A 19,850-nucleotide genomic window follows, 5' to 3' on the forward strand; every position below is an offset into this window, starting at 1 on the left:
AATGATATATCTACAAACCAGTAATGCCAAGGATTGCTGGCAAACACCAGAAGGAAAAAGGGGCAACAAAGGATTCTCTCTTATAGGTCTCAGAAGAAGCATGGCCTTTTAAAACCTTCATTTTAAACTTCCAGCCTTCAGAATTGTGAAACAAGAAGTATCTATTGTGTTAAGCTATCCAGTTTGTGGTACTTTGTTATGGAAGCCTTATAAAATTAACACACACACAAATAATAAAAAAGACTTGCAAAGACTCTAGATAACAGAGGTATTAGATACAGATTTTAAAGCAATTTTGCCTAATACACCTAAGATGGATTCATTGCGCCTAAGACATAATGCTTTTGAACTGTGGTGTTGGAGAAGACTCTTGAGAGTCCCTTGGACTGCAAGGAGATCCAACCAGTCCATTCTGAAGGAGATCAGCCCCGGGATTTCTTTGGAAGGAATGATGCTAAAGCTGAAACTCCAGTACTTTGGCCACCTCATGCGAAGAGTTGACTCACTGAAAAAGACTCTGATGCTGGGACGGATTGGGGGCAGGAGGAGAAGGGGACGACAGAGGATGAGATGGCTGGATGGCATCACTGACTTGATGGACATGAGTCTGAGTGAACTCTGGGAGTTGGTGATGGACAGGGAGGCCTGGTGTGCTGCGATTCATGGGGTCGCAAAGAGTCGGACACGACTGAGCTACTGAACTGAACTGAAGACATAATTGAGACTTTTTATAGCAACTATACAAAAGAATTTCTACAGAAATGTATAAAAAGAACCAAATGAAAAGTCTAGAACTAAAAAAATACAGTAAATGAAATTAAGGACTCAGGTGATGGGTGAAAATAGTGTATTAGGGATAGTTGAAGAGGAAATTAGTAAACTAGAAGAAAATACTGAGAATCATGCATGAAGAGTCAAAAGGAGGGTAAATACAGAAGAGCATGTAAGGGATGTTCAGAACACAGTAAGATGTAACATAATACAACCTAGATCCAGAACAGAAAGCAAATGAGCAGGAAGTGATGTCTGGTGAGATAGTGGCTGAGAATTCTCCCAAACTGGTAAAGGTCATCAAATCACATACCAAGGAGCAATATGTTATAAAATGAACAACATGTACAAAGGAATATTTACAACAACAAAAGACTAACATAGGTACAACGTAGCACAATTGTTGAAAGGGGGAGAGATAAAATTTAAAGTCTGACAAAGAAAAGAAACATATTACTTGCAAAGCAGCATAAATGGATAAACTGCTGACTTTTCAACAGAAACAAAGCCAGGAAACATGGAGTGGGGGAGGGGCAGGTTGGGAGTCTGGGGTTAGCAGATGTAAATTACTATATACAGGATGGATAAACAACAAGGTCTTACTGTATAGCACAAGGAATTATATTCAATATCCCATGATTAAAATATAATGGAAAATAATATAAAAAGAACATGTGTATGTATATATATATATATACATACACATATATATGTAGTGTAACTGAATCATCTTGCTCTACAACAGATATCAACGCAACACTGTAAATCAACTATACTTCAATTTAAAAACAGCAAACATTGAACTGATAATTAGAAACTCCTCTAAAAGAAAACTCTAGGCCCGCAGGCTTCACACGTCAATTTTACCAAACATTTAATTAAGAAATAACACTGATTTTTACAGAAATTCTACCGGATAACAGAAAAAGAGGAAACAGATTCCAAATCACTTTAAGACATAAACTTAATCTTAATACCAATACCTCACAAGGAAACTTACAGGTCAATCTCACTTATAAACACAAATGGCAAGATAAATATTAATAAATTGAATCTACCGATTTTTGGACAGAGGCACGGGGTCACAAAGAATTGGACATGACCGAGTGACTAACACTTTCACCAATATTTAAAAAGAGTAATATATCATGAGCAAGCCGGAATTATGGCAGGAACACAAGTTTGGATTAACATTTTAAAATTAATTAATATGATTCATCACATTAGTAGAATAAAAAGGTTATACCATCATATAATCTCAATAAATACAGAGAAAATATCTGAAAATTTCTTTTTTTACCCGTTATTAAAATTCTTAACTAGGCATAGAAAGGAACTTCTTTCTTCAAACAAAAGGCATACACAAACACCCATACAAAACACTACATAAAATGGTGAAATATTGAAAATCTCCTCCTTTAAGATTAGAAACAGACAAGGACACCCATTATTTACCTTCTATTTGAATTCTAGGCAAAGGGAGCAAGGAATAAAAAGGTATAATGATTGTAAAGAAGAAGTAAGATGGTCATTATTTGCCAAGAACATAATTGTTTAACTTGAAAATATAAATTATTAGAATGAGCTTAGCCAAGTTACTAAGATACAAGATCAATATACAAAATTAATATGCAAATAAATCCTGTATTATCAGTAACAGCCTATAAAATAAAATTTCAGAAATATCATTTATAACATAAAATATCAGCCAACAATAAAAATATTTAACAAAAGATGTAGAAGAACTTTACAAAGAAAATCATAAAGATATAAATAGAAATTGAAGATAGAAATAGAAGAATATCTAACTAAAGTTTACAGATTGACGGATTTGTTATTATAAAGCTGTTAATCTGTTCCACATTGACTGAGTCAATGCACTTCCTAACAAAAAGCCCAATCTTCCTGTTGCTGTTGGCTGAAACTGACAAGCTGAACCCCAAATCTGTAAATGCAAAGAGCCAAGAACAGCCAAGAAATTCTTGAAGAAAAACAAGTTGACACAGAACTACTCCGTACTCTGTAATGACCTATATGGGAAAAGAATCTAAAAAAGAGTGGATATATGTGTCTGTATAACTGATTCACTATGCTGCACACCTGAAACTAACACAACATTGCAAATCAAATATACTCCAATAAAAATTAATTAAAAATAAAAAGTTGACAAGATTTGCTTCATCAAACAGTAAAAGATTTTATAAAACTAATGCAATTAAGACAGTGCTAACTGTCTAGCTAGAGTAATTACTCTAACTAGAGTAATTAAAACAGGATAAAGAAATAGGGAGTCCAGCTTAGATTCATATATATAACTCAAGTAAAATGGGACAGCAGAGAACAGATAGTCTTTTTCAATAAACGGTGCTGAAAACTGGAAAAAAAAAAAAAAAACAACACAATATCCCAGGCAAAAATAAATACCACATAAACCATGTGTCTGGAAATTAAAAAATAATTTTAGGAAGGTTTCCAGAAGATATTATATTCATGATGCTGCTATAAGGAAGACTTGTTAAACCAGGCAAAAAAACACTAATCATAAAGAAAATGGCTAAATATTGGTCTTTATTAAATCCAAAAGATACCATTAGGAGACTGAAAAGGCAAGAGCAGGAGAAAAATACTTGTAACATTTAAAACCAACAAAGAACTAACAAGCAAATAAACAAAAACTTGACAACAGTGAAAGAGGTTTGAAAAGGCAATTCACAAAAGTGAATATCCAAATGATTATTAATCATATGAAAAAGTGTCCAACCAAGGAAAAGCAAATTAAAACAATAATGAGAGGGGGGAGGGAGAGAGAAAAAAAAAAATAATGAGATGTTAATAATACATACCCACCAGCGTGACTAAAATTAAACTAATAATGCCAAGTGTGGGCAAGGATGTGGAGAAGATATAACCCTCACATGCTGCTAATATAAGTGTATACTGGTATAATCATTTTGGAAAGCTTTCTGGAATTATCTAACTGAAGATAATGCAGCTTAAGCTATGACCAAGTAATTCCACTCTCAGGTATGTGCCCAAAAGCAATACATACACATTGCTCTAACAGACACTTATGTTCATAGCTGCATTAACAGACACAACCGAAACAGGCTCCCAAAGTTAAATGCATAAATAAATGGGGATATATTCTTAAAAAGGAAAATGTCAAAAAGAAAAATATTGTTACATACAACATAAACTTCAAAAACTATTAAGCAAAAAAAGGTATAAATGAAAGAACTTTATAATTCCATCTGTACAGAGCTGGCGAAAACCAAATGATTACGTTAGAAGGTGGGACACTGGTTACTAGTGGAGAAGAGGAAGAAGGCTATATAGGCAAGTGGCAAAAGGTGGGTCTCTGGCAGTTTTCAGCTTCTTGATCTGGGTGTGAGTTATAGAGGTGCAGACTTTGTTATGTAATTCCTTGAGCTGTACATTTTTCACTTTTCTCCTGCATTGGCAGGTGCGTTCTTTACCACCTGGGAGGTCCTTTTCTTTTCACTTTTCTGAATGTATGTTATACTTAAAAAATAACATATATGAAAGAAAAATATTATCAAAGCAAAGGTATATGTTACAACTGACAATATTTTAGGACAGAAGTAGTACTACGTAGATCTTTTTGAAAATTATGCATAAATATAGAGAAGTTCTCCGTTTTTTGCTGCTGTTTTAGCCTGCTTTTAATCTTTGGTTAAGAAATCCTTTTTTACTCTCATATTTTGATCTAAATTTTAGGTTAATAGCTATTTTTTCTCAGTACAAAAATATACAAAGTATAACTTCATTGTCTTGTGGTATTTATTTTCATTAAGGAGAAGTGTACTTTTAGGGCATTATATTACATAATATAATATAGTGAAGGACAGGGAAGTTTGGCGTACTGCAGTCCATGGGGATGCAAAGAGTCAGACACAACTGAGTGATTGAATAACAAGAAAAATTACATAATCATTGTAAAAAAAAGGATTTGTGTATAGAGTCCCTGAGGTAGATTCAACAAAATGTTACTATTATTACTATTTTGACTGCACCCTGTGGCTTGCGGTATCTTTTCCTCAGTCAGGGATTGGACACAGGGCCATAGCAGTGAAAGAACTGAGCTGTAACCACTGGACTGCCAGAGAATTCCTTGAACAAAATATTATTATGTCCATTACCTACAGATGAAAAAGCTGCGGACTCAAAAGCTTAAATGATTTTACCCAAAGTAAAAAGAAAACTGTCAAGTATGAAGTACTCATACACATATCTTCTGACTCACACATTCAGCATGATTTTTAAATTCCATTATAAATGAAAAGCACAGGCTGTGGAATCAGAAAACACATGGATACAAATCCCAGATTTCCCACAAACTGTAATCTTGAGCAATAAACTCTATAAGCCTCAGTTTCCTCATCTGTAAAACAAAGACAGACAACACTTATTTTACAGAATAGTGAGGATTAGTAACAATGGATATACAGTCCTTGACCTACATCACATACTTCATTAATGACAGTTAGAAATACTGCTGCATTACTTTATATATAGAAAAATACACATATATATGTATACACACACACACACATACAGTTTCTAAGGAAAATTTTGGAGTATTTCAAGTGTATTATATTATAATTTGGTTTGAGAGTGGTAGATACATAAGGAAGCAAAAGGAGAGAACAAAACAAAACACACAGCAATATCCTAAGAGCTGTTATATTGGGAGCCTAAGAGGAGCAGAAGCTAAAAGGACAAGAATAGTACAGGGAGGAAGACTGACACATAGAATCAAAAAACAGAATACTTGAAAAGAAAGACATTACTAATTTCAAGTGTATTGTTCAGTTGCTAAGCCAAGTCCAACTCTTTGTGACCCCATGAACTGCAGCACGCCAGGCTTCCTTGTCCTTCACTATCTGCTGGAGTTTGCGCAAACTCACGTCCATTGAATCAGTGATGCCATCCAACCATATCATCCTGTCACCCTCTTCTCTTGTCCTCAATCTTTCACAGCATCAGTCCTTCCAATGAATATTCTGGGTTGATTTCCTTTAGGATTGACTGGTTTGATCTCCTTGCAGTCCAAGGGACTCTCCAGAGTCTTTTTTGACATCACAGTTCAAAGAATCAATTCTTCAGCACTCAGCCTTTTTTTGATCCAACTCTCACACATGTACATGACTACTAGAAAAACTGTAGCTTTGACTATAAAGACCTTTGTTGACAAAGTGATGTCTCTGCTTTTTATTATGCTGTCTAGGTTTGTCATAGCTTTTCTTCCAAGGAGCAAGCATCTTTCAATTTTGTGGCTGAAGTCACCATCTGCAGTGATTTGGGAGCCCAAGAAAATGAAATCTGTCACTGCTTTCATTTTTTCCCCACCTATTTGCCATGAAGTGTACACTATAACTCATATCTAGCAAAGCATCATACAGGTAAAAACAATTAGCTTTATTTAGATGTCAAAGGGAAATAATAAATACTTTTGAAGACAGATGTACCAAATAATATTTTGTATACATCTTTTACCTCTTGACCATCTGTAGATAGGCACTCTTCTTTAAAACTAAAACCACTTAGTCTACACAATGTAAGGTAGAACTACAAAATAGAGAGACTAAGTAATGAGTCACACATGCTACTTTAGAGTCATACCTGATATATAACTTATTTTAATTATATTGTCATACCAGACACCACGAGGACAAACTATTACTGTTTTTATCTTATTTCCTGAATGCAACTGTAGCAAAAACTTATTTAGGAGTCTATTCTCCTAAACAGCCTTCCTGTTGCAACATTTCTCTTAAATTAAAAGAGTAATAAAATAAAATTGTAAAAAACCTCAAAACTCACAGATGTTTTTAAAATAGTATTTTGAAACATTCACCCCACATTAAAAAAAAACCCCAAAGCAAACACATCATATAAGAATACATAAGTTTCTCACCAAATAGTTGTCAAAGACACTAAAACCACCACCTCGTTACATCAAAATGAATGGCTTATCAGGATTCACTGATGATAAACAGCATGTAAGGCAATGATTACTTATGACTTTACAGAGTACAGTAGTCCCCCCTTATCCACAGGTGATACAATCTAAGAGCCCCCAGTAGATGCCTAAAACTGATAGTACCAAACTTTACATATACTGTTTTTTTCTACACATACATACCTATAATAAAGTTTAACGTATAAATTAGGCACAGTAAGAGTTTAACAGGGCTTCCCTGGCTCAGATGGTAAAGCGTCTGCCTGCAATGCATGAGACTGGGGTTCGATTCCTGGGTTGGGAAGATCCCCTGGAGAAGGAAATGGCAATCCACTCCAGCACTATTGCTTGGAAAATCCCATGGACGGAGGAGCCTGATAGGCTACAGTCCATGGGGTCGTAAAGAGTCGGACACGACTGAGCGACTTCACTTTCACGAGTTTAACAACAGTAACTAATTATAAGATAGACCAATTTTAACAATATACTATAATAAAAGATTTCTGAATGTGATGTGTTTCTCCCTTCCTCTCAAAATATCTTACAAACTGAATGCCTTTTCCATTTAAATTAATACTTATCTGCTCTGTGACAATAACCTTGCAGTATGAGGTTTGTTTTGCAGTTTGACAGCAAAACAAACATGCGTTCTTTATCCTTCATAACTTCAAGACAGAAGATTCATTCTGACCACAGATCTTTGCCACACAGCATATAAATTTTCTTTCCTAATTAAGAAAAGAAAGCTGAAAACTTTCACCTTTCACTTAAAGGAAGCACTCTGCAGTTTCTCCTAAGCATATCTAAATTCCCAGTATCACATACTCTTGCACTTTGGGGCTGTTAAGTTAAAAAAGGGTTACCTGAAGATAAGCACTGATAACTGGGATACTACAAAGTGACTAATGGGCTGGAGAAACTAGAAAAGGGGTGATTCACATCCCAGGCACTATACAAAATGGTGTGCTTTTTAAAACTTACAATTTGCTTATTTCTGGAATCTTTCATTTACTATTTCAGACCACAGTTGACTAGTTGAGGATAACTGAAACCACAGAGTGAAACTGCAATTAAGGGGTGACTATTGTAGTTTTGATGAAGTAAATCATATAGATATAAATGACGGTAGTTTTATTTGTTTAACTTTACATTAAAAAAAAAAACTTAAATGTTTAAGTCAAGAATGTCTATTCTCTGTTAGTACTTTAAAAAGGATTTCAATAGTGAGTTTTTGCTCAGTCCCCTCCTAACACAGACATGGCTGACAATTGTTTTCAAATAGTTTACAAGAAGACTGTTGGTGGGTTTCATGGCAACAGGTCTTTGGAGGAACACTGTAACTGTGGTTGTTGACTGAAAACTACAACCAAACTTATGGCAGTGTGTATGAACAGGCAGGAAGAGGCTAGAGCACCACCAATCTTTAGCTACTTCCTTTTGGGGTTAAGTAGAGAGAGTGGTCATGTATGATGTGAGAGTTGGACTGTGATGAAAGCTGAGCGCCGAAGAATTGATGCTTTTGAACTGTGGTGTTGGAGAAGACTCCTGAGGATCCCTTGGACTGCAAGGAGATCCCACCAGTCCATCCTAAAGGAGATCAGTCCTGGGTGTTCATTGGAAGGACTGATGCTGAGGCTGAAACTCCAATACTTTGGCCACCTCATGTGAAGAGCTGACTCACTGGAAAACACCCTGATGCTGGGAGGGATTGGGGGCAGGAGGAGAAGGGGACGACAGAGGATGAGATGGCTGGATGGCATCACCAACTCGATGCCCATGAGTTTGGGTGAACTCCAGGAGTTGGTGATGGACAGGGAGGCCTGGTGTGCTGCGATTCATGGGGTCGCAAAGAGTCGGACACGACTGAGCGACTGAACTGAACTGAACTGAAGAGAGAGTGAATCAATGATCTTATTAATACTCTCATAAAACATGAAGACAAAATATTGATTAACCAAAATACAGAAAAGGTTTTCAAGTGAGTGACCTATTTTTGGATCAACCAAGAAAAGCACACTTATAAACACTTAATTACATACCAGAAATTATGCTAAGTACTACAAGAATATAACGTTTCATCGGACTCTGACTTTAAACCAGTTATTGTCTACTGGGAAGATAGTGAAGTGAAAGTCGCTCAGTCGTGTCTGACTCTTTGTGACCCCATGGACTATACAGTCCATGGTATTCTCCAGGCCAGAATACTGGAGTGGGTAGCTTTTCCCTTCTCCAGGGGATCTTCCCAACCCAGGGATTGAACCCAGGTGTCCCGCATTGCAGGTGGATTCTTTACCAGCTGAACCACAAGAGAAGCCCAATGGGAAGATAGGACTGGCTTTAAAAAAACAATTAAGTAGAAAGCAACAAACCGTAAAAGTGGTTAAAAAAAAGCAATGCATTGAGATATCAAAGGAAGGAAATCACATGAAGGAAGGGCAGCTTGAGAAGGCTGGCATGCAGTGAAATATAAGGGATGAATTGAGAAGTATAGGAGTAAGGATTCCAATGGAATGGAACAATATCAGTAATGATTATCAAGTAATCCTTTGTGTGAAATATGTTAACTGTATATGAACCCAGCCAACACAAATTAAGATCCTGCCTAACTATTCCCCTAACAAAAAACAAAACAAAGTAAATAAACTATTTCATCAAGATAATATGTGAGATTTAAAAAATAATGTCATAAATTTAAGAAAATTTCAAAAAATATATTTTAAAACCAATTATATAGTTCTTTTAAAAGAAGCTTGTTAGAAAACACATCTATATTTTTTCATTACACTCCTAAATATTTTTTTTTATTTTTTAACTTTACAATATTGTATTGGTTTTGCCATATATCAACATGAATCTGCCACAGGTATACATGTGTTCCCCATCCTGAACCCTCCTCCCTCCCCATACCATCCCTCTGGGTCCTAAATATTTTAAAAATAAAATGATTACTTTGACATTCATATGCAACTAATAAGGAAGTAGGAGAGAAATCAAAACATATGATAATCACTATTCACACTCTGCTATTTAACTCTGCAGTAGAAATGTTTTAATAGAAAGAAATACTAATACAATCAGAAAACTGAAAATTAAAAGTACAGAATTTACAGATGAATTGAACTGTGTATATTTACAAAGGAATTAAAAAGGAGAACAAAGCCTCTTGTTTAACTTACCAACATAAAATGAGGAGTTGGAATGCAATAAACTTTCAGTCCATAAGCGACAGAGTTCACTTTCAGTCAGAGCTTCAACTCCATAACAAGCTTGATACTCCACTTTTGGTAGTACGTAAACTGGAAATTGCTGCAATTCAAGGTTATATGCTTATAAAGCTTTATTAATTTACTATTAACAGTAAATACATTTGCCTATATAACTTTGCCACTTTTCAAAATGCTTTCAGGTAATCTTATTTCATCCTTTCAAATATAGCTGGATGCAGGCAGAAATATGGATAGAACCCTTAGTAGACATGGGCAGTGGTGGATAAAAAAGAGATCGTGAACCAAGAGCCTCCCCTACTGCTGCTAAGTCGCTTCAGTTGTGTCCGACTCTGTGAGATCCCATAGATGGCAGCCCACCAGGCTCCCCCGTCCCTGGGATTCTCCAGGCAAGAACACTGGAGTGGGTTGCCATTTCCTTCTCCAAGGCATGAAAGTAAAAAGTGAAAGTGAAGTCACTCAGTCGTGTCTGACTCTTAGCGACCCCATGGACTGCAGCCCACCAGGCTCCTCTGCCCATGGATTTAGAGTACTGGAGTGGGCTGCCATTGCCTTCTCCGCCCTCCCCTACCCCCAACCACAATCAACATAGCTCTCCATACATAAGCATATTTTATTTCTGTCACTGAACATGACTGACAGGATCCTTGGAATAAAGCCTGGGTTACATAATTGCCCAAAGGTTCAAAACTAGAAGCTGGGAAGCCATGACTGTAATACATACTAATCATTCTCAAGAGGGTTAAAAAAAAGTATGATTTTTTTTTGCCCGTTTAAACCATTAGTCACATCATCTCAGGCTTAAATACTCTGAGCAGCTTGTTTTCATTCTACGAATGTATGAGCACTAGTACTTACATTAATACACATGGATGCTGCTCTCTTCATTAATACAAAAGACTTTATTCCAGACACTACGTACTTGACAAATTAGCCATTTAGTGTTTATTGGTCAGGACTGTACAGATTAAGCAAAATGACTATACCTAGGACTAATCTAAATGAGATGTAAGGAAATCCATGCCTGTAAAATAATATAATGCTAGTCATGTTCACTGTGCTCATATTAACTCATTTCTGTCAAAGAAAATTCTAATCTTAATAGCAGTCTCTTCATTTCTAGCTGAGGAGGGAAAAACACATGATTTAAGGAACTTAAAGTTATATACCCAGTTAGTACTTGTGAGATTGGGCTTCCCTGGGGCTTCCCAGGTGGCTCAGTGGTAAGAATCTGCCTGTCAACACAGGAGAGGCAGGTAATGCAGGTTTGATTCCTGGGTTAGGAAGATTCCCTGGAGGAGGAAATGGCAACCCACTCCAATATTCTTGCTTGGGAAATCCTATGGATAGAAGAGCCTGGTGGGCTATAGTCCATGGGGTTGCAGAGAATCAGACATGACTTAGTGACTGAACAACTTCTGAAATTATACTAAGCTGTCATTCACTTATATACTTGAAACTACTTCATAAATGTTTCAGAATGACTGATTTTCATAAACTGGAGAATTTAGTGGGCCTAAAAAAAGATCTTCACAACCCAGATAATCACGATGGTGTGATCACTCACCTACAGCCAGACATCCTGGAATGTGAAGTCAAGTGGGCCTTAGGAAGCATCACTACGAACAAAGCTAGTGGAGGTAATAGAATTCCAGTTGAGCTATTCCAAATCCTGAAAGATGATGCTGTGAAAGTGCTGCACTCAATATGCCAGCAAATTTGGAAAACTCAGCAGTGGCCACAGGACTGGAAAAGGTCAGTTTTCATTCCAATCCCAAAGAAAGGCAATGCCAAAGAATGCTCAAACTACCGCACACTTGCATTCATCTCACACGCTAGTAAAGTAATGCTCAAAATTCTCCAAGCCAGGCTTCAGCAGTATGTGAACCGTGAACTTCCTGATGTTCAAGCTGGATTTAGAAAAGAAAGAGGAACCAGAGATCAAATTGCCAACATCCACTGGATCATGGAAAAAGCAAGAGAGTTCCAGAAAAACATCTATTTCTGCTTTATTGACTATGCCAAAGCCTTTGACTGTGTGGATCACAATAAACTGTGGAAAATTCTGAAAGAGATGGGAATACCAGACCACCTGATCTGCCTCTTGAGAAATTTGTATGCAGGTCAGGAAGCAACAGTTAGAACTGGACATGGAACAATAGACTGGTTCCAAATAGGAAAAGGAGTACATCAAGGCTGTATATTGTCACCCTGTTTATTTAACTTTTATGCAGAGTACATCATGAGAAATGCTGGACTGGAAGAAACACAAGCTGGAATCAAGACTGCCGGGAGAAATATCAATAACCTCAGATATGCAGATGACACCACCCTTATGGCAGAAAGTGAAGAGGAACTAAAAAGCCTCTTGATGAAAGTGGAGTGCGAAAAGCTGGCTTAAAGCTCAACATTCAGAAAACGAACATCATGGCATCCGGTCCCATTACTTCATGGGAAATAGATGGGGAAACAGTGGAAACAGTGTCAGACTTTATTTTTCTGGGCTCCAAAATCACTGCAGATGGTGACTGCAGCCATGAAATTAAGAGACGCTTACTCCTTGGAAGGAAAGTTATGACCAACCTAGATAGCATATTCAAAAGCAGAGACATTACTTTGCCAACAAAGGTCCGTCTAGTCCAAGGCTATGGTTTTTCCTGTGGTCATGTATGGATGTGAGAGTTGGACTGTGAAGAAGGCTGAGGGCCGAAGAATTGATGGTTTTGAACTGTGGTGTTGGAGAAGACTCTTGAGAGTCCCTTGGACTGCAAGGAGATCCAACCAGTCCATTCTGAAGGAGATCAGCCCTGGGCTTTTTTTGGAAGGAACGATGCTAAAGCTGAAACTCCAGTACTTTGGCCACCTCATGCGAAGAGTTGACTCATTGGAAAAGACTCTGATGCTGGGAGGGATTGGGGGCAAGAGGAGAAGGTGACAACAGAGGATGAGATGGCTGGATGGCATCACTGACTCGATGGACGTGAGTCTCAGTGAACTCCGGGAGTTGGTGATGGACAGGGAGGCCTGGCGTGCTGCGATTCATGGGGTTGCAAAGAGTCGGACGCGACTGAGCGACTGATCTGATCTGATCTGAACATAATGGTGGTGTAAAGAATAATTCAAATCCAGTAAAATTTATGTGAACAATAACTTTGGTTCATTATTACCTTTGAATATTGTAAAACTCAACAGCAGTGCTTCTTAAATTTCAATGTGCATGTGAATAACTATTTTAAAATAAATGTGGAATCTGAGGTGAAAATGAAGTCTACACATGTGTAAAAAGCTGTTGTTCCTGGGGCCAAAGTTTGAGTAGTAAGTTCCCTACAGTGTCTCTGTAATTTAAAAAATATTATGATTAGGATAATATTATTGCTGTGTGCTAAGTCACTTCAGTTGTGACTGACTTTTTGTGGCCCTATAGATTCTAGCCTGCCAGGCTCCTGTGTCCATGGGATTCTCCAGGCAAGAATATTGGAGTGGACTGCCTTGCTAAAATCACTTAATTGTAAAATAATTCTTCAGTAATTGGTAATCTGCATTTAAGGTTGCTTATAGTTGCAAATAAAACCCAGAGATAAAGAAATGAAGGCTCAAAGGGTTAAGATACATGCTCAAGGACACATAACCAGTTCACAGCAGAGTTGGAAAACGAATAATTGAGAAAGAAGATCCTCTTTTGGATCATGAATAGGTAATAGAATTAATTCAAGATTTCTTTTCAAATTAAAAAACATTACTCTTTCTGAAGAAAGTACTCTGGGGGATTTTCTTTGCTAATACTGTCATATCTATAAAACTAAGTCTTGAATCTGGTATTAATTTATGTATTCTACTGCCATCTCCAGGAAGCCAAGGGAAGGAAAAGTCTGAATATTTTATGTCAGTACTCCAAAATTAAAGTGAAAGTTTAAGTACAAAGTTTTCCGATTATATAAATTAAACTTACTGTTTTCTTTATCCCTTAATTGTTCACTTCTAAGTGAAAGCTTCTCTTGGTTTTCTACCTTCCAATTTATCACATAAACCTTCCAAACTTTTATATACATTCCAAAATATTTCATGGCTAGTATCCTGTCACTAGGATAGTGACATAGGTAGTATCCCAATAGGTACATTTCTGTTGTTTCCTAAGATTCAAGCACCTTCAGGATACTTTTCTCTGGACCGAGAATGCCAATATAAACTTCAAGATAACTAGATCTAAGTTTTTTAATCCCTTCAGAATATCACTCTTAGGAAATCTGGTTAACCAAGACAGACAATAATATAATATTAAATCATTCAGAGGTTATTTGGTCTGGATTTCACAACTACATGTAGAACTCAGTAAGTTCTAGCTTCATCTTGTGTTCCAAATTAGCCTCTTTTTCATCAATTGAGAGTGGCTGCTGTTCTAGGTTCCCCTCTGTTGTACAAGATTAAGCTGAATCTTGATGAGAAAAAATAAATGATACTGGAAACTAAAATCTCAACTACAATAACAGAGAATTGAAGAAACAAAGGGGAAACAAAAAGAAGAAATGAGGTTCTTGAATAGCAGAAGTTGAAGAGACTTCTGAGTGTTTTAAAACTTGTTCTAAACCAGTTGGTTTTTAAGAAGGAAATGTTAATGAGGATGCATTCTTACCTAACTGGAGTTCAAACACTACCACTTCAAAATTTTAACTAGTGCCTCAATTTCCCTTCCCTAACACCCTCCTCTGTCCTCACGCCTCAATTTTTTTCACTTACTCAATATTTGTTTATTGAGTTTCTATGGAACAAAACATTTGAGAAAAACAGATGACTAGGATATGATTCCGAAGGGAACACATTCTACTAAGGAATTTACAATATGTGTACTAAACTATTACATATAATGATATATAAAATAAGTATTTGCTGAAAATTTTAAAATTATACTCAGGGTTTGACATAATGAGAAACAGAAGGCTTCTATTTAGCTATTCTTTGGTGGTTTTGATATATTTTGATGAAGAGTGAATACTCTCCTATAAGGTTTTACAAATTTCACTTTGGTCAAGTGAATGACAATGTCCTTAACAGGTTATCTCACTGAACAATTAAATCAGGGTCCAAAATATTCCTAGGCTATCCTTACTTAAGAGATCCTGCCCATCAATAATTTCTAAGTGTTATAAGCTGGTAGATCAGTGCAGAGTGGTATGGGCTCACATAAATGACGTTAGCCTCCAAATAATCAGATAGCGGGTAAGAACGAATGAAATAAAATCTTGAAAATACAATCCAAAGCACTGACGCTGGATGCATTCAACATGTGCATGCTATGGCTATTAACTTCATGACAGTTAAGTACAGATGAGACAGGAAAAAATTAGTAAATAAAATCTTTTAATACAGAGGATACTTGTATTTATAGAAAAGGAGACTAAAATCAGACCTATAGCATTTTGTCATTCCCTAATGTTCTCTTTTAAAACACTCTCCACCATACATTTAATTCAAAACCAGCTGGTTTCTAAAATTTCAAGTCTGAACCAGTGATGAATACCAATTATGAGAACTTCTCTTTTCTTCTTCTTCTTTTTTTAAATTCAGTTACACCTTAATATGATAAAAGTAGTAGTCAGGGACTTGATCCACAAAGGTCAATGCTGGAACATCACAGTTCCTTAGCCCCAAACACACTGACATTCTACAGTGATCACTCAGCATTCTTAATGGGTGGCAGGTTAAATAGCAAGAAACAGAGATCATCAAAAAAGGAAGGAACTGGGACTTACAATGTAGGAGGTGTGGGGTCAATCCCTGGTTGGGGAACTAACATCCTACATGCCTCATAGGATGGCCAAAAACATTAAAAAAAAATACAATAAAAAGAAAAGGAGGAAGGGAGGGAAAAAAAGAAGGAAGAAAGGAAAGCAGGAGGAGGAAAGAAGAAGGGAAGGTAAGAAGGAAGGATGGAAGAAGAAAGGAAAAGGAAGGAAGAAGAAGTGAACTATGATAAAATGGACACAACAGAAAAAGTCTTATTAAGAAACAAAGGAGAGACTTCATTATTTCTTACATAATCATTTATACCATAAAAACTCCTCTTTACCTAAATTCATTGGTTACATACACAAAAATCGAACTAACCTGAAAGAGTACTTAAAATATCAAATATAACGAACTGCCAAAAGAACCAATTACTCAAAGTGTAGCAAAAACTTTAAGGAAAATATTTATACCAAATCCCCAAAGAAACAACAGGGGAAAAAGAAAAGACATTTAGTATTCTATCAAGCCTGGGAAGACATCCTCAAATGTTCATGAAAGCCCACCTTTCAAAATGTAAACTTCTAAAATAACTCAAAAAGATTCTTAAAGAAAGAAAGAAAGGGGCCAATAAAGGAAAATCCAAAATCACAGAGAAAGCTGGAACATATGTGCCAGTCTAGGTCAAGTCTATAATGGTGCCGTTTTTCACAAAGTTTATATATAGTCCACACAAGTTATCAGCATTCATGATTATTACATTCAACTAAACTTTATTAAAAGTGTTTTCAGTATTTTACTAAAAAAATCTCAACCTGAAAAAACTACTGTAAGAAAGATCAATAACTTAAAATCAAACTTCATCACAATGGCATGTTCAATATTTGCTGCCCACCTACTTACGCTACGATATCCCAACTCCTCAAGTAACAACTTACTCTTCTGATTTTCTTCCGTTTTTTAGAACGTGGTCTGGTCTCTATCCTCTGGACGCTGCATCGCACAAGTAACAACAGGTCTTGCAGGCTAAACAGCTTATAAACAAAATTTCCTTCCTGAGGAGCTACATATTCTGATGTATCTTCAACATAGTCCTGAAGTTCATATGGCAATCCTTTAAAAATAATTATATTCATCATTTTTATTTTAAACTACATTAGCCCTTTATCCATCATAATCCAAGATAAAACAACTGAACTACCAGCTTTCTATTTCCTCTGACCATTACACTATTAGCATTTCTGTTTACTTTAACTGTAACTCCAGCAAGAGCTGAAATCAAAGCTTTAAGGTTCTCTTCCTTTTATCCTACTACCCTCACAAATACATCAGTGAGACAATGTCTGAAGTAAAAAGAAGTTTTAAAAAGTAAAAGTTTTAAAAACTAGTGTTATTCATAATAAAGACAGACCTGAGGTGCAGCCTTATATCTATTTTACAAAATGAAAAAGTACAAAACTGCATTCTAACATCAAGAATAAGTAAATTTAGATTAACACATATTTATCGTGATTTTTTTAACACACTTCCCCTTTATCATTCGGCAAACCACATTATCTATAGCTTATTGGCCATTGTAAATGTTGAATAAACACAGGTTACAAAAAGCCATACAACTGTGGGTGTGTTTTCGGAGTGAAGATTTTTACACAGTCAATGATAGTTCATTTTCCAATCAAAATAAACCATCGGTGACTATGTAAAGATCATAAACGTTATTACAAAGAGAAAGGAGGGGAATGAGGAGGAAAAAACCTAAGGACAAGCAACAGGCAAGACAGTTAATATAAAATTCTTTGTAAATATTTACTTACGTCCTTTTGGCTTCTGAAAGGCAGAAGGCCAGATAGACTTTGGCCAGCTACAGGCATCTGACGGAGCAGAGGGCTGCTCAGAAATAGGAGGCTGTTTAGAGTTCTCCGAATTCATTAAGGGCAATTCAGGTATTTTTCTGGAAATTGGCTTTAAGAGTTCATCCTGCATTTTTAAAATTTCTCCAACTGGATCAAACTTTTTATATACTCGTTTGATAGGTTTTTTTAAAACACATGACTCTTCAGGACTACAAGTACTATTGGTCTGGTCTCCTGTAGAAGTCTGTCCTGAGGAAGAATTTAGGCTAGCTGGTTTAGAACTTAAATTAGAACCCACTTCAGCTGTCTTTCCATTACTATTATTTTGACACTCCATATCAATGATTAAACAGTCTTCATCTGTATCACTACTGTCAAGAACTACATCTTCAATGTTAGCTGCTTCTGATGTAACAGTCTTTTCGTTTGAATTAGTGTCTGTGTTCTCTAGAACATTTTCTCTTTCATCAGCACTCTCCATTTCATTGGCCATATTATTTTTACTAGAGGTTTCAATTTCCATAGAACTTTCTAATGGTAAGGGATCAGATGTTTTCAAGTCACTATCTTGCATCAAAGGCTTGTCAGAATTTGATACCTTTTCACCACATGGTATAAATCTCTGATCATCTTTATTTTTGGACTCTTCAGGGCCACTGTCTATCATACCAGTCACCAGCTGTTTCTCCTTCTGCAACTGTTCCATCAGAATCCGAGATAAGCTTCTAGAATGAGCAGAAATGTCTGGTGAAGTTGGTGCCTCAGATGTGTCTGCTATGCTGGGGGCTGTGAGTGTATCTGTCTTGGGGGCTACTGTGGAGGTACTTGCTGGACTTGGTGACTTTGATGGTTTGGTGGTGGTTGCTCCAAAAGTTTCAAGTTCTGTGACATCATCATCAAACTCCAGATCCAAATTTTCTAGGGTCTCAATTTTTCGGCACTCGTTAACTTCATAAGATATCTTAAGAAAATATATTGGCAAACTATTAGCAACAATTCTAGGCCACCCCTCACCTATCAGTGACCCATCACAGACATAGTTCATACTCTTTAAAAGGAGAAAGAAAAGTCGAATGGTTTTGAAAGGTTCTTGCTTTGACAGATTATTAGCAACTATTACCCTTATCTTCCCAATGAAATGTTGACGAAACACAGAAAAAATTTCCAAGTTGCTATACCATAGGAAACGGGAAATACTTGTGAATTACTACATCTCAAGAGGTATTCCCACTAATCAAAAACAGATAGGACCTCAAAGAAGAAATGTGAGGCCAAACAGGAAGGCAGTGGATTTCCCTTCACACGCACTTTATATGCTCTTGCAGGGACTTAGGTGACCAGGAAGAAAGCCTCTTGCCACTCTAAGGAAACTGCAACTGTGGAAGAGTCACCAGCCTCTAACATCAATCAGTACCTTTTTTCGCACATCCACTCAGGGAAAACAACTTTCAGCAGTATGAGGAAAAATGGATAGGAAATGGTTTTACTGTATCTTGGGACATGAAGCCATTGAAGGTTATAGTTTTTACGTACTGTTTTAGTCATGGAAGAACTCCAGACAGTTTTAATTTATTCAGGAATAAACTGTCTTGTCAAGTAGCAAAATCTCTCCTTAGCCTGGCAGAGTATTTTGGATAAACACCATGAAATTGTCTTACAGCTTAGGATTTGAGAGAAAAATATTCCAACAGCCTCAGGCAGTGAGTAAGATCTATCTGTGTAAATCACCTCTCTGAAACTCAATTTCCTCATCAGTAAAATAATGATAATAGGGTCATCATCTTAGGTTTGTTCTAAGCATTAAAAGTGCAATTATATATAGAAAATTTCTTGGTATAGTCAATCATAGTAGTTTCTCACTAAACAATACCACATTTAGTAAAAAAAATAAAATAAAGCTATACACTGTTTACGTGAGGCATTCTTACACAAACAGGTTCAAGGAGAAACAATGGGACATGACATCAAGAAATAAAGAAGGACTAACAATATTAAGTGTTAGAGACAAGTCAATGCAAAAAGCACTGGATAGAAAAAGGAATCCTATGTTGAACAAAAGATGAAGTCCAGGAAATTCCTGGACAGTCCAGGGGTTAGGACTCTGTACTACCATTGTCAAGGGCATGGGTTCAATCCCTGGTCAGGGAACTAACATTCCACAAGCCACAAGTCACATGGCTTGACTGAATTAAAAAAAAAAAAAAAAAAAAACCCTAAAAGAAAAAAGATGAAATCCATGATGAATGAATTATGATTTGTGACATGCCAAATAACATTAAAATTGTCAAAACTGAAAAG

General features: G+C 36.4%; 1 protein-coding gene across 7 annotated transcripts in view; it reads right to left on the reverse strand.

Annotated features, from left to right (window-relative positions):
* The window catches only part of ICE2 (interactor of little elongation complex ELL subunit 2), a 65,968-nt gene that overhangs the window by 15,708 nt on the left and 30,410 nt on the right, over positions 1–19,850 (reverse strand). For all 7 annotated transcript variants that reach the window (XM_006043276.4, XM_006043278.4, XM_044925516.2 and 4 more), the window contains 3 exons: positions 17,514–18,513; positions 16,638–16,813; positions 9,931–10,060 (listed from right to left, as the gene is read on the reverse strand). In XM_006043276.4, the coding sequence (XP_006043338.3) occupies positions 9,931–10,060; positions 16,638–16,813; positions 17,514–18,513 (1,306 nt within the window). The remainder of the gene's footprint in view (positions 1–9,930; positions 10,061–16,637; positions 16,814–17,513; positions 18,514–19,850) is intronic.

The sequence above is a fragment of the Bubalus bubalis genome, chromosome 11, assembly GCF_019923935.1.
Source record: "Bubalus bubalis isolate 160015118507 breed Murrah chromosome 11, NDDB_SH_1, whole genome shotgun sequence".
Classification (NCBI taxonomy): Eukaryota; Metazoa; Chordata; class Mammalia; order Artiodactyla; family Bovidae; genus Bubalus; species Bubalus bubalis.